Below are 15,361 nucleotides of genomic sequence, written 5' to 3' on the forward strand. Positions count from 1 at the left end.
TTGAATTCACGACCCAGAGATCAAGAGTCTCATACTCTTCCAACTGAGTCAGCCAGGCACACAGAAACTTTTTATAATAAAATATTCGGGGGGGGGAACCCCTAAGTCTGATCATGTCATTCCTCTACTCAGACCCCTTCAATAGCTCTTCATCTCACCCTGAATAAAAGCCAAATCCTGACAATGGCCTCCAAGCAGCATTGATTTTGATTGCCTTTTTATGACTGTGACCTGCCCATGAGGCCCTACAAGACCTGACCTCACTTCCCACGGCTCTCTCGCTACTTCCCTATGCCCCAGTCGCAATGATCTCATTTCCAGGCAGACTCTGCCTCAGGACCTTTGCACTGGCTAATCCTTCTGCCTGGAATGCTCTTCCCTGAGATATCTGCATGGCTCTCTCCCTCGCTACTTCAAGCTTTTCTTCAAATGTCTCCTCATGATCTCCTCTGATCTCCTTACTTAAAATTGCATCCGCCCTTTTCCCATCTCCCTTGTTTTATTTTTTTAGAAAGTGCTTATAACTTCCTATAGAAGATACAATTTATTGAAGGTAAGCTCTGTGAAGGCAAAGATTTTTTTTCCATTTTGTTTATGCTTTAGCCCCAGGGCCTAGAATAGTGCCCAGCAAACAGTAAGTGTGGAATAAGTACATGTTTCTAGGAATAAAGAAATTCCCCTGCCCTCATTGAGTTCACAGTCTGGCACCAAAGACCCAAATCAACACAGATCATCACGAGGCAATACCTGACGTTCCATAAAACGGCAGAGGAGGAGGCAGGGGGCATGACAAAAGAAGTCACCAGGAAGCCAAGGTTAGAAAATAAAAAAGAAGAATGCATCTCCCAGATGAAGACAGGATAAGAGGAGATCTGCTAGCAGAGTAAACAGCATGAGCAAAACCCTAGACTTGGGAAACAGCAGAGTGCGATTATAAGCAGTTCTCAGGGAAGCAGTGTAGGCAGGCGTGGGGTAAAGTGGGAGGAGGTAGCCCCATCCTGCCAGGAAAGGGAACTGCAGGGTTTTCACCAAGGCCAGTACCATGAGCAGATGTGGGTTCCTGAGACAGCCCAGCTGCTGGGTGGAGAATGGGTTGCGATGGGCAAGAGGGCAGCAGGAAACTCACCAGGAGGCATCTAGCAAACAGGAGGGCCCTGAAGGAAGGGGCAGATGGGAGAGTTATTCAGGACAGAGACTTAACGAAACATGGCAGGTGATGGGACTCTGACTTCTGGGTGCTCCAACCTGGAATTGAGGGGCCATTTCTGGGTAGAGGTGATGGAAGGAAGCGGGTTGGGGGAGGAGGGGAGCCCGAGGGTCCGGACATCCCAGTGGAGGTGTCACGCAGGCACCTGGCTGAGTCTAGAGGTAGGGCGCAGCACCTGGATACAGAGACTTGGGAGCCATTAATTCAAAGAGTAGGTGGACCCAGCAAGGAGTGTGCATGAAGAGAAGAGCTAGGCCCGGGCAGGAGATATTTAAGGGATCAGGAGGAGGAGAAAGTGACAGAGCAGAAGAGAATGGGGAAGCACTAGAAGCCAGAGCCCAAGAGTCAGGGGTGGAAGAATTTCCGAAAAGAGAGTGTGGACATGCCGAGGGGGTGGGGAGCGGGGAGGTAGGGAGGGCATCATAAGGTGATGACTGGCGGTGTGGCCGTGGAAGAAGTGGATTTTAAACGAGGTCACAGGGGCGCCTGGGTGGCTTAGTCGGTTGAGCGTCCGACTTTCGCTTAGGTCATGATCTCGCGGTTTGTGGGTTTGAGCCCCGCGTCGGGCTCTGTGCTGACTGCCAGCTCAGAGCCTGGAGCCTGTTTCAGAGTCTGTGACTCCCTCTCTCTCTGACCCTCCCCTGCTCATGCTGTCTCTCTCTCTCTCCTAGAAATAAATTAAAAAAAAAAACATTAAAAAAAAAAAAAAACGAGGTCACAGAGTGGACCCCCAGAGAGGAACGGTGCAAGCCTGGGATAGGGGACAGATGCCTGGGGTCTGGGGCCAAGTGAGGAACAGGAATGGGGGAGACTCAAACTTTAACCTTTCAAGGCTGCTCAGATATGGACACCTCCCCAGTCTCACTGACAGGCAAGTCTCTGGCCTCTATCCCTACACCCGTGGATCCTCATCTACAGAACAGAGTAATAGGAAAAACAGCTGCCATTTAGTGAGCACTTATTATGTGTCAAGCTAGGGACACTCTCTCTCCATTATTTCCTCATCTAATCCTCACAACACTCTCACCAGGCTGACGTTAGAATTATTGCCAGTTTACAGATGAGAAAACTGAGGCCCAGAGAGGTTAAGTCACTGGGCTCAAGGTCACAAGCAAACGAATGGAGATGCAGAAAACAGAACCTGTTTTCTGGGCTTTAACACTGTATTACTAACCCATACGAGGCACTTCACAGTTTACAGAGCACTCCCATCACCTCATGGGGCGGTTGAAGGGAATCATGAGATCACCTCCTTGCCCAGAAAATGCTGAGATTATTACCACCGGTAGCAGGCTGAATAATGGCCCTCCGTAGATGCCCACGACCTCATCCCCAGAACCCGTGGATGTTACTTTCCGCGGCCGCCGAGATTTCACAGGTGTGATTTAAGTTCAGGGTTTTGAGATGGAAAGAGATGCCTGCGTCATCCAGGTGGGCCCAATGTAGTCACAGGGCCCATAAGAGAGGAAGGCAGGAGAGGCAGGGCCAGAGATGTGAAGATGGAAGAGACAGAGAGAGACTGGAAGATGCCATGCTGAGGATGGAGGGAGGGGCCCCAAATCATAGAAGGCAGGTGGCGTGGAGGAGTTGTAAAAGGCTGGGAGACAGATACTCCCCTGCAGCCTCTGGAAGGAACCAGCCCTGCTGGGACTAATTTTGGACCTCTGGCCTCCAGAACAGTAAGATAAGTGTGTGTTTCTTTCAGTCACTAAGTAAATCTGTGGTGATCTGCTGCAGCAGCAAGAAGAAAGGAATATTCCACATCACTATACACCCGGCTCCCCTGGCCAGCATTGGCTCAACTATTACAACATCAGCTGCTATCAGGAAACATCCCTCCGTTTTTAAATAGTTCTTTAAAAGTTCCAGTTTGGTCCCTCTGAACCGGTCTCTTCCTTTGCTAAAAAAAAATAAAAGTAGGGCTAAGACCCCTGACTCTAACTCTTTCACAGGCACAGAGTGAGGGTGCCATACATTATTTGAAGGTTCCCGCAAGCCACGAGGGCAGCCGAGGCCTTGTTATTGTCCCCATTGCTCACATGAACAAACTAAGGCTCAGAGAGGGGAAACGGCTTGCATAGAGCCACACACCTGGTGAGTAACAGAGCCAGGGTTTGAACCAGGACTTCTGACTTCAGATCTACCACATTGAGGTTCATGTCTCACATGCCACCTCCTCAGAGAAGCCTTCCTGGATATCGTAGCACATTCATTTACTTGTTCATTCATCAAACAGTTGCTATAACTGCTCTATGCCCAACGTGGTGCTAGATGAGGCTGGGGACCAAGTTCTGCACTCAGGAACCCACAACGTAGTGCAACACACACACACAAACCAGCCATCCCAAACAGCCTGATAAATGTCTGCCGAGACAGAGGGGAGGAGGCACAGTGGGTGATGGAAGCCCAGAAGAAGGGAAACCGAGCTGGGGTGGGGGGGTGGTCAGGGAGGACTTCCTGGAGGAGGTAGTGATTGGGCTGAGGACAAGTAAGACTCAATGAGAAGTGTGGGCAGGGGTTCCGGTGGAGGAATGGCTAAGCAGAGGCAGGGAGGGGTACAATGCTGTAGCTTCTTGAGGGCAAGGAATGTGTTGGGTCATTTCAGACCCCAAAGTCCCTAGGACCTCTGTGTTCCTGTGTATGAATGGGAATCATGGTCCAGCTGCCCAGAGCTTTGGCAATTGCTGGGCCCAGGGGACAGCTGAACAAGAAGAGGGGTCCTGGGATTCCCGGAGGAGGGCTGAAGGTCAGGAAGGGTCCGAGGTAAGGACAGGGCAGGGTGGAGGGAGTTCGGGGGAGGCAGGGTCCTGGTTCAAGCTCCCATTCCGTGTCTGACTCATGGTATGACTATAGGAAGATTGTCTTTGAGCCTCAGTGGCTCCATCTGAGAAACAGAGCAAGGGGACAAAACTGTCTCCAAAGACCCTCCCCAGCCCTGACGGGGAAATGACATGACACAAAATTACAAAAGGGTCTTTATTTGTAAAAAGCCAAAGGGGCCCCTGGGGCGACAGGACAGGCAGGCCGGCTTCTCAGGGGTCAGGGGCATTTGGACAGATGCGCTTGAGTGGGGGGGCGCCCTCCGAGTCCTCTGTGTCACCCTGGGCTGCCTCGGGGACAGGTGGCACTGGCTCAAAGACGGGGTAAGCTTCGGGGGCCTGGAGAGGAAGGGCGGACAGGCGTGAGCTCCACCCAAACCCAGGAGTGCGGCCTCCTAGCCTCTGCCTTCTCCAGCGCCTCCACTCCACTCCCCTCCCGGGGCCTAGGAGTCTAGCCCTGGGCCGGGGACCCAGGAAGCAGATTAAGTGGGCACCGGAAACAACAACAGTAACATTGTTTGGGGGGAAAGACGCGGATACTTGATATTTCTGGAAAATGCATCAAGGTAGTCCTTGTGGAAAAAGTCAGAAGTCTGTGGGGGACTCTCTTAAGCTAATTTTATAGTTTAAGATTAAAACAAAATAAAATACTTGGAGGAGCACCACGATCTTTTCAGGCTTTTAATGGTCTTAAATGAGTCCCGACCCAGCCCACAGGACTTGGTCTTAAAACACCCTTTCCTTTTCAGCCCCAAGAACCCAGCCTCTGACACTTGGGCTGTGTCTGAGGTCTACATATCCTGCCTGGACCTCAGCAGTGCAGCCCCCAAGCCTTTGGCTGCCCCAGAGCCCCCACTGCCTCAGAGACCCAGGAGTCCAGCCTTCTGGCTTCTCTCACCTCAGCCTCCAGCAATTCTGGAACAGGCTCCTCCTTGGTCAGCATTGGGGGTTCATCGGTGCTGCCCGCCGTTATGCCCCCAGGATCTGGAACATCAAGGTAACAGATATTCCCTGAGCAGCTGCTCCGTGCCCCAGCATAGACCAGGGCTGTGGGACACCGGGGAGGGAGCTGGGCACCTGGCCGCAAGCCAGGAAGAGAACACAGGAAAGACATTTAAGTGACAGGTGAGTAAGATTTCATCGGGCAGACAAACGGGGAGGTGGAGCACATTTCAGGCAAACAGGACATATATTTAGTGAGTACGGATTCTGAAGTTGGACTCCTGGGTTCAAATCCTGACCTTGGGCAAGTGACTTAATTCCTCTGGGACTCAGTTTCCCCATCTGTAACGTGGGGGTAATGATAGTAATCACCACATGGACAGCTGTGAGGATTGAGATAATACAGGTAAAGCCCTTAGTAAAGCATCTGGCACGTAGCAGGTGCTCAATAAATGCCCATTATTGTTTTTATATTAGTAAAGGTTAGTAAAGGTGCACAAGAGTATGGCACAACCCAGACATAGCCCATATGCCCAAGTCATGGTATTCTTGGAAAGGAACAATGAGACCAGCAGGGATAGTTCAGGAAGGGCCCAGAGTGCCAAGTGGAGGAGTCAAGGGCCACAGGGAGCCATTGAAGACTCTGAGGCAGGAAAATGAGCCTGGCAAACTTGCACTTTAGAAAAAGTTGCTCTGGCAGCCGTGTAGAAGTGACTGGGGGAGAGGAGACCCATAAGGAGACTGGAGCCAGGTGGGGGTAAGAGATGGCTCTTGTAGAAAGGTAGACACATTGGGGAGGCGCTTCCGACCAGATGGGATTGTATGGAAGAGAGAGGAGCTGAGGAGGAATTATGCCCAAGATGTGGGCTCACTGGCTGTTTGAGCTTGGGAAACTTCTCTGAGTTTCAGCTTCTCACCTACATGAGGGGGTGATAACCCCCATAGGCTCATAGAGAGGATTAAATGACCTACAATACATTCAAAGTGCATCTGGCACACAGTCAGAGCTCGACAGGTACGAGCTGTTCTTATCACTTATTAATCACCCTCGGGACTATCACTATTATTTACTCCTCAACAAATATTTATTGAGCACCTTCTATGTGTCCCACGTGTTCTCAGAATTCAGTAATGAACAAGATCAACGTGGGCCCAAGGTTCAGGAAGCTGACATGAGGGGGGAGTGGGGAGAGAAATCGGAGTAGTAAAAAATAAAATTTATGTGAAAATCTCAGACGGCGATTAGTTATCTAAAGACCCAAAGAAGCAGAAGGAATGAGACAGACAGTCGCTGGAGGTAGGATGGTGACTTTCTGCGGGAGTCAGGAAAGACCTCCAGGAGAGGGTAACACAGGAGGGGAGTAGGTATCGGTAAGCTGGTAGCTTCCACTTTGCAGAGGACAAGACTCAGAGGAGAGGGCTGTAGGGAGGCACCTGGTCCTACCTCTTTCTTGGCCCAGCCGTGGGGGCTGAGCATCCTCTGGGACCCCTTCTGGTTGTCCAGCAGGTGACACAGGGCGGCTGGGCTGAGGGGTGCCCCCAGGGCTGGGCTCAGTGCCCTTTTGCAGGGAGCCTTCCGAATGGAAACTCTGGTTACTGTTCTCATCTGTGGGAGCAAAAGCCAAGAGGGTTGGGCCTGAGGGCCCCAGTTCCCTCCCTCAACCACAGCCCACACCTCCCCCTGAAATCCCAGGATCCCTACATACCATTGAGATCCAGCAGAATGAGAGGGCCACCCCCTCGGGGACTGGCGCCCCTGCCCCGCCGCTCCCGGCCTCGAGATCTCTCTGCCCCACCACCTGCCCTCCGCCGCTCCTGGGGGTTAAAGGGGTAAGGGTCAGTGGCAGCTTTCCGCTTAGTGCTTGCAAAGCCCCCACTGTACAAATAAGGAAACTGAGGCACAGAAAAGCATGAGGTGACAGAGTGTGGCTCAGTGGGTTAGGTCTTGAACTCAGGGGTCTGAAGCAGGAAAAAGGGAGAAGGGGGGGTGGAGTTGCTAGTAATTGTTAACATCTGTCTTGGCTGCTGCATTTGAGGTCTCTGAGCGGGACTCGAGGTGGAGGCCAGGGTGGGGAGGGGCTCGCCTGAGGTTGCACAGATGAAGGAAGGGCCTGGTGTGGGAGAGCTTGCTCACCTCCTCCTGGGGGTCCACCACTGGCACCCACTTGAAGATACGAAGGGAAGTGTCGCCCACAGTCACCCAGCGCTTCTCCCTGTGGGAGGGTTGGGGGGACTGGGTCAGAGTTCTGAGGAGAGAGCCCCCCAGGAGCGGAACACATCTGGGGAGATCTGCAGAAGTAGGGGTGGTGCGGTTTTGCTAAGGGGGCATAATAAGAAGGAGAAAGTCCTGCAGACCCCAGGCCATACATGGGGGTGCCTCTAGAGAGAGAGTATGGCTCGGGACCATGGCTCTGCAGACCCCTGGGGTGTACAAGGAAGCAAGGCGAATAGGCCCGGCAGGGGACCACACCAATGAAGATCCTGGGCATACTTGAGGAAGGAGTGGCAAAGCTTTAGGGGGCGGGGCATGAATGAGGGCACTGCTCGGGAACACGCTTTGTAGACCCTAGGGTGTAGCCAGAAGGGGGACAGAGCCCTGTAGTTCCAGGGCGCAGCTGGGGCACACACCTAACACCTGGGGGCCACGGCTGGCGAAGGGAGGGTAGACGCATGTGGGAGAGAAGTGGCCCCGCCAGGTACCATCCCTGGCCCCGGGGCAGCGCTCACCATCTCCGGACCTTCTCGATGGTCGCCATCACCTTCTTGATGTCATCCTTGGCTCGGCTCCGGGTCTCGGCCCGCACGGTCCGGCCGGCCATGCTGGCGGGGCTGGGGCCGAGGCCGAGCCCGCGGCTGGGCCGCCTCCCGTCCGGCGGGCTCAGGCTCGGCGCCAGACCCGGGCGCCGCTCTCTCGGCCTGCCGTCCCTCCGGGAGTTGGCCGCGCCCTCCCTCGCTCCCCAACGCCTCCGCGAGTCCCCGCCCCGCTTCCTGCCGCCGCGCCCCGCCCCGGCCCGTCCCCGGAGCGGCCGGGCGGCGCGGGCGGCCAGAGCCCAGGCCTGGAAGCCGGCCGGCCCCGCCCCGACCGGGCCCGCCCCCTCGGGGCGCCCGGACGCGCAGCGCCCCCTACCCGCCGCCAAAAGGGAGGGTTGGGGACAGCTCGGCGCCAGGACGCGCGCAGCTGGGCTGAGGCGGTGCGTTCAGACCACGTGGGCGCCGGGACGCGCGAGGGGGTCACGGTCCCGGCGAGCTACGCGGGGGCGGCCCCGAATGCTGTGTGCAGAGTGTGTCCAGCCTCCCTTGGCTGTCACTCCCACACTGTCTTCCTCCAGCCAGCCATTCATTCAGCTGTCTATTCACTGACTGCCTATTCCCGGCCAGACGCTGCAAATATGAGTAGGTCTCCACCTACCAGAATGGCTAAAATGAGACCGACAGACCATATCAAGTGTAGACAAAGAAGTAAAGCAAGCAGAGCTCTCGTATTTCTGGGGGAGTGGAAATTGGTAGAGACGCTTTGGAAAACTGGCAGTTTTCTAGAGAAGCTGAACTCAATGATCCAGTAATTCTACTCCTAGGTCATCAACACCCAACAGAAATGCACAAGTATGAGCACGGAGAGGTGTGTACTGGAATGTTCATAGTGCTGTCGATAATGGCCTCAAACTAGAAACAGCCCATCAAGAGGAAAGTGGAAAATGAACTGTAGCCTATTCACACAGTGGATACAGCACAGAGTGATGTCATGCCGCACCCAACAGGGACAAGTCTCACGAAAGAAATCAAATACAACAGTACACACTGTATGATTCCTTTTATATGAAGTTCAAAACAGACAACTAATTTGTGGTGTGGTGTGGGATAGTGGTTCCGCTTAGGATTGAGGGGGGCTAAAAGGGAACTCTTGGACTGGTCATGTTCAGTTTCTTAGTCTGATGTTGGTCCCCACCCCCCAACATGTTTACTCTGAATATTAACTGAACTGTACGCATTTTAGGATGTATGCACTTTTCCCTATGCATATTATACTTCAATTAAAAGTTTACTTAAAATGAGTGTGTTTAAGTTGATTTTATTTGAAGCTGTGTTTGCCAGCAGATATGACGTGTGTTGCTATGTGTGGGACTCTGGCCAGAGGGGTTAAGGTATAGGAAGGGTGATTATAACCAAATTTCTGGAGCCAAACTGCCCTGGGAAAATCCCGGCTCTGCTTGTCCAGTGACCTTAGACAACTCACTTATCTCTATTCCCTTGACTATAACATGAGAGTAAGTTAATATGTAATGTAGCTCCTGGAACAATGCCTTGCACATAGTAAATGCCCAATAAATATTCGCTGTTAGTGAGTGTGTGATTATGGCCCCTACCAACAGGTGGCTTCAATTGTACCTGCTATGGCCTCTACCAGTTAATGCCTTCTTTTATTCTGGCAATTATCTGCTTCTGGCAATATCCTCACAGATACACAGGCCTCGTTCCCAGTCCCTTCACTCACAAACCTGCTCTGGTCTCCCTATCAGACTGAGCTCTTCAGGGGCCAGAGACCAAGTATGGATCATCGCTGGGTCCCAGAACCCAGGGCAAGTAGGTGCTTGGGAACAATTTATGGGTATCAGGTCAGTGGGGTGGACATGTCGGTATGACCCCCGCCCATACCTGTCTCTTGTACCTGGTACGGGGATAACCCCCATACCCCTCTTGTTCCTGGGTGAGAACGAAGGGTCTATATGCAGTAGATGTGTGTACGTCAGAGGAGTTCTCTTACTGAGCCTGGTACGGTGAAGTGAGGTGGTGTATCTGTTACACTCCTAGTAGGTGCGATAATGAGAGACAGATAATGTGTGTGTGTGTGTGAGAGAGAGAGAGAGAGAGAGAGAGAGAGGAGAAAGTATCTAAGATAGGCCAGGAGGTATTTGGGCAGGTGTGGCCCAAGCCTTAGGGCCCTCATCGCGGTTCCCCCCCTTTTCCCCAAACAGGAGGGAGGATCAGCACATTCCTGTCCTGCCAGCTCCACCCTTTCCTATCCCTCCCCACCCCCCATCCCCCCATCCCCTATCCCCCAGAAGCTTTCTCGGAAAAGAAGCTCAGGCCCTAAGTCTTGCCCCAGGTCAGAGCCTGAGCCTCCTCCTCCCGACGGGACAAGGGCTGCCTCCGGGCCCCGGCACACCCAGCCTCAAGGTCTTAAATCCACCACGCAGACAACCTGCTAACCCCGCTCAGGCCCCTTTCCTGACCGGGCTGCGCAAGTAGGGAGCTGAGCTCAGAGCCAAGGAATCCTGCTTGGGGCGGGAGGAGGAGGGGGGGATTGTTTGGGGTCTGATCCCTGATTGGCTGCGGCCGGGCCACGCCCCTACCCCTTCCCCCTTCTCCCCCCTTCGGAAGGGGGGCGTGGAGGCAACGGGGATCAGCCAGGGGCCAGCATGAGCCGGAGGGAGGGAAGTCTGGGTAAGGGGCTGAAGGGCCGGATGCCGAGTGCCCGTGGGGAGCAGGGGTCTGAAGGGCTGGAAGCTGGGGTCAGGGTCCCAGCCACCCCCGGGTCCGGGAAGGGAGCGGCCTGAACTGGGGAGAGCAGGGCCCCGGTGTCAGGTAACGAGCGGGTGAGCTGTGGGTGAGCTGTGGGAAGGGACAAGAGCCAGAGTTTAGGGGAGGCCTGGGCTGTGCCTTCACAGGGACTTGGGCTCAGGGTTTCTAAATCATGGGTTCGAGTACACCCTGAGAGAGAGGACGGGGAGCTGGGGCTGGACGCCTGGGTCCTCTCTGAGTATTGGGAAAGAATAAGAGTTAGGGGCCAGAGGGAAAGATGGAGTTAGGGAAGGAAGTCTTTGGACCACAGGGGCTAGTGAGTAACAACAGGAGACGAAAGTTAAGGATAGGGACAGGCGGTGGGAAACTCAGGGTTGGGGTGAGGGGGCGGGGCGGGAGTTGCCGGGCCAGGACTGCAGTCCCCATCATGCCTTGGTACGCGCGCTGAGCATCTCGGGAAATGTAGTCATCCTTCCCGGGCTCCCCTCTCTAGCCTACGCTAGGAAAGGCAGGTATCTAGCTTTTTGCACAGGAGGTCCTTTGGGGAGGAAATGGGACTTCAGTCTCCCAATGTGTAGAATGGGCTTAAAAGAGCTTCCGACTTGAAATTCTATGCTTCAGTGATGTTAAATTTCACCAACAATCACTGATGTACCGAGATATGTGAAACTTACCCTCAAAGGGCTCCCAGACTGAGGCAGATTCACACAAATAAAGGAGCCATTTAAAAAACTACCTTGGAAGCATGAACAAATGGCCTAAAGTAAAAGAAAAAGTTAATTTAAGGGAGGGATGAATACAGAGGATGCGCTGAGGAGGCAATATTTGAATTTGGCTTTAATAGGATTTCAACAGTGATTGGGGGTCAGAGAATACATTTCAGGTAGGACAACTGTTTGTGGCGAATGTCTGATGCCTCATTTACCATCAGTTGGAATGGGACAGAGCCTGTCTGGCTTAAAAGTTAGAAAATTCAGGGGCGCCTGGGTGGCGTAGTCGGTTAAGCGTCCGACTTTCTCTTAGGTCATGATCTCACGGTTCGTGGGTTCGAGCCCCGCGTCCGGCTCTGTGCTGACTGCCAGCTCAGAGCCTGGAGCCTATTTCAGAGTCTGTATCTCCCTCTCTCTCTGACCCTCCCCTGCTCACGCTGTCTCTCTCTCTCTCCTAGAAATAAATAAAAATATTTTTAAAAAAAATAATAAAAAATAAAAGTTAGAAAATTCAGAGCAGAGCTTCAGGATTCCAGAAGAAGATCCAGCCTGGAAGAAGTGGTCAAGGAGCAGGGATTTGGGCTGCTCTCATTCCTCCCTTTTTTCCCACCAGAAGACCCACAGGCTGACTCCTCAATCTCACCCCTTCCCCACTTGGAGGCCAAGATCCGTCAGACACACAGCCTTGCCCGCCTCCTCACCAAATATGCTGAGCAGCTGCTCCAGGAATATGTGAGTGGGAATGGGGGTGGGGGTGCCCGAGGCCTGAGGAGTGGGGAGGTACAGGTCACAGAGGTTCCTGACCACCCATTTTTCCAGCCTCATTTCCCAGCTGCAGAAAACCGGGCTCCTGGCCACACAGCAAATTGGAGAACTGGACCCTCTCTGTGCCCCAAGTGCCCCTCTGTCTGCCTCAGCTTGGAGTTTCCCCCCATACTGCACTAAGACAGAGGCAGAGAGAGTAAAGAGAATTGAGTGAGTGAGTCAGGAAACCTAGGTTCTAGGCTCTCTGTGATCTTGTCACCTCACCTCTAAGGGCCTTGGTTTCCCCAACTATGAAAGGAGGCAGTTTAACATGATGAGTTGTAAACTCTTCTGCCTGTGCTCTGCAGAGAGATCAAGAAGGGGTTTCAACATGGGGCGAAAATTCCAGTCCAAGAGGGGACTTTTACAGAAGAAGGAAATCTGCCAACCTCTTTGGTTAGGCATAGGGCCCTGCCCAAGGAAGGAGGTTATTTCCACCAATTACTCTGGTATAGTGGAAGGAAGGTGTAGTTTTGAATCAGATAGACTATAGGTCTGCTAACTTGCTGTGACCTTGGGCAGTACTGGTAACATGAAAAAAGAATGATGTAACAATTATGAAAGTGGGATAAGAGAACTAGCTTTGTAGTTGTATGAACTTTGGTTCAAAATCCAGCTCTGTCCTTTCCTAGATGGATGACCTAGGGCAAGTCAGTTTACCTCGTCAGCCTCAATATCCTCCATTATAAAATCAGCATCATCATAATCATCACACCCATTATTGGGAAGATTAGGAAATAGTGTTTAAAGCAGCAAACAGTGCCTGAACCAGAGACAAAATGTTAGCAAAAGATAAATGGTACAGTTGTAGCATGTTTACAGATTACAAATCTCCTTCATCTTTCATTTGTTCATTCACATGACAGTTATTCAGTGAGCCACTGCAGATGCAGAGGTAGTGGAGGATGGGGAGAGAGAGAGAAACAGCCGGTTTTCTGCAGTATCTGTGATTCTCAGGAAATCCCTGGTAGAAGAAAAGGACAGGGAGCTGATCCATTTTACAGATGAGAAGAACGAGACTCAGAGAAGGGAACTGGTTTTGCATGAAACTGCACTGCTAGCAAGTGGTGGAGACAGGATTTGCACCCCGGTCTGAAAGATGGTGTTAATAAAAGAGCTAACATTTATTGTGCCCTTCCAGTGGGCCAGGATCTGGAAGCATTTTACCATGATCCGAATTACCCTATGGAGTTGATACTGTTGTCTCCATTTTAGAGATGAGGAAACAAAGGCACTGGTGTAAAGCCCACTTTTTTTGTGGTCGTGTTGTAGTATCAAACACAACCGTTGTGTTGGGAGGAATGTGTTATTTGCGAGGTGGGGAAACTAAGGCCCCAGAGAGAGAGAGAGAGAGAGAGAGAGAGAGAGAGAGAGAGAGGGGGGGAGGGAGGGGAGTGGAGAGTGGAGAAATTCCGTCGCGGCGCCCCTCGTGAGGGGGTGGGGGGACCCCACCTGACTGCCGTGTCTCCGCAGGTGCAGCACCAGGGAGAACCCTTCGGGCTGCCCGGCTTCTCGCCCCCGCGGCTGCCAGTAGTCGGCCTGAGCGCCCCGGCACCGGGCCACGCGGGCCTGCCCGCGCCCGAGCGGCTGCGGCTGGATGCGGCGGCGCTGATCGCGCTGCCACCGCTGCTCGAAGTGGTGCGGCGCCACCAGGCGGAGCTGAACCCGCGCGCGCCGCGCTTGCTGCGGCGCCTGGAGGACGCGGCGCGCCAGGCCCGGGCCCTGGGCGCCGCGGTGGAGGCCGTGCTGGCCGCGCTGGGCACCGAGACTCGCGGGCCCCGGACCGAGCCCGCCGCCGCCGCCGCTGCCGCCGCCGCCGCCACCGCCACCGGCGCAGGCGTCTTCCCTGCCAAGGTTCTGGGGCTCCGCGTGTGCGGCCTCTACCACGAGTGGGTGAGCCGAACCGAGGGCGACCTGGGCCAGCTGGTGCCCAGTGGCCCGGCCTGAGCGCGGGGCTGCAGCTTGCTGTCACCCCCTCCTCGTTCGTCTCTGTCAGTGCCTGATGAGCTCCGACTGCCTGCATCCCTCTGTCTCTGCCATCTCTCTGTGCTTTGTAAGCGCTCCGTGTCTCTTTCCCTGTCGGACCTCCTTGTGTCTGTGACGTCCCGTGTCCATCATTTTCTTGCTTTTCCCCTCTTCTCCGTCGCTTGGGCCCGCCTCCGTGTCTTGGTCTCCCCCTTCACCTGTCTCTGGGGGCAGCTCTCTTTGTTTCCCCTTTTCTCCATCTCTTGTCTTCCGTTGGCCCCATGTGAGCATGTGTACCTCGCAGTCTCATCTCAAGGAGGGGACACCTCATCAACTCTTTCCTTCAGTGCCTCTCTCTGTCCTTTCCTGGCCAGGGACCTGGCTGCCAGCCCTGGTGGGAGGGCTACTCCAGACAGATTTCAGCCACCTTCCCACATCACTCCCCTTGATGCACTCTCCCTCCCCCATCCTTGCTCTTTGGGTGAGCCCTGCTTGCTTTTGCGTTTGATGTCCTTCCCCTCCTTCACCTCATCTGCCCTACTCCCTATCTCCCCCCCACCCCAAGCCAAATCTATGGAGAGAAAAAAAAATCAACACCTTACACGAGTTTCATTCCTGAGAATAAATTAATTTTTTGTAAATAAAATGTTTAAAAATAAAAAAGAACACCAAAGTTACCAGTATATATAGTTGTCGAAAATGGGGAGACACCTTTGAGGCGAATAGGATCCTTGGGGCACAACCTGGTTCCCCAGACATACCCAAAAGCCTCAGTATAAATAGGAGATTCGCAAACGCCCCCAGGCCAGGGATCTCATCTGTCACTCTAGAACAGGAAGTAGATGTGTCCCGAGCTGGAAACATCTATAGGAGTCCTTACTTTTTCAATTGGACTTCCATTGATCAGGAAGTGAAGTCCCTCAAGATGGAAAGTTGGAACAGTGGCTATAGTCAGGGAAATAGACTAGGGGAGGCAATGAACTCCAGCAAGAAGAGGAGACCTATGCGCTCAGGAAGCCCATAGCTTCATATAGGAAGTGAGGTAGAAACAAAAAGGCAGCCCCTGGACCTCCCCAAAATTACAGGAAGAGAAAGGTCTCGGGGAGAGCCCCAGCACTTCCTTCCACCCAAGATGGGGGCAGCCAGGACCACTGGATTGAAAGAAACCACAAAATGATACCCATAGAGTCTCACCCAGATCTGGGAAGGAGCCCATAGGACCTAGGCAGGAAAGGCCCAGGCAATAGGCACTTGAGGCCTGGTTCCTAGGAAGTATTCCCACATAAACAAGCCCTGTCTGCTAGTCAAGATGTGTCCGTTAGCCAAGAAGCAAGGCAGGAGAGAGTCCATTGGGAAAAAAGTGTTGCAGCCTCTGACAGGAAGTCCTGCCTCCT

The 15,361-nt window shown here is 53.4% G+C and overlaps 2 protein-coding genes across 2 annotated transcripts; one reads left to right on the forward strand and one right to left on the reverse strand.

Moving 5' to 3' along the window:
* Positions 1 to 4,169: 4,169 nt before the first annotated feature.
* On the reverse strand, positions 4,170 to 7,937 carry BCL7C (BAF chromatin remodeling complex subunit BCL7C). The gene is made up of 6 exons (XM_039247725.1): positions 7,696 to 7,937; positions 7,103 to 7,181; positions 6,675 to 6,783; positions 6,413 to 6,574; positions 4,925 to 5,010; positions 4,170 to 4,365 (listed from the first exon to the last, which is right to left on the reverse strand). Exons 1-6 carry the CDS (start codon positions 7,785 to 7,787, stop codon positions 4,240 to 4,242), a joined length of 654 nt encoding a protein of 217 aa, XP_039103656.1. The 5' UTR covers positions 7,788 to 7,937; the 3' UTR covers positions 4,170 to 4,239.
* Positions 7,938 to 10,333: 2,396 nt separating this feature from the next.
* CTF1 (cardiotrophin 1) lies at positions 10,334 to 14,482 on the forward strand. The gene is made up of 3 exons (XM_039247845.1): positions 10,334 to 10,410; positions 11,812 to 11,930; positions 13,476 to 14,482. The coding sequence occupies exons 1-3, from the start codon at positions 10,386 to 10,388 to the stop codon at positions 13,947 to 13,949; spliced, it is 618 nt and encodes a 205-aa protein (XP_039103776.1). The 5' UTR covers positions 10,334 to 10,385; the 3' UTR covers positions 13,950 to 14,482.
* Positions 14,483 to 15,361: the final 879 nt, after the last annotated feature.

The sequence above is a fragment of the Hyaena hyaena genome, unplaced genomic scaffold (assembly GCF_003009895.1).
Source record: "Hyaena hyaena isolate Hyena2069 unplaced genomic scaffold, ASM300989v1 scaffold_306, whole genome shotgun sequence".
Lineage (NCBI taxonomy): Eukaryota > Metazoa > Chordata > Mammalia > Carnivora > Hyaenidae > Hyaena > Hyaena hyaena.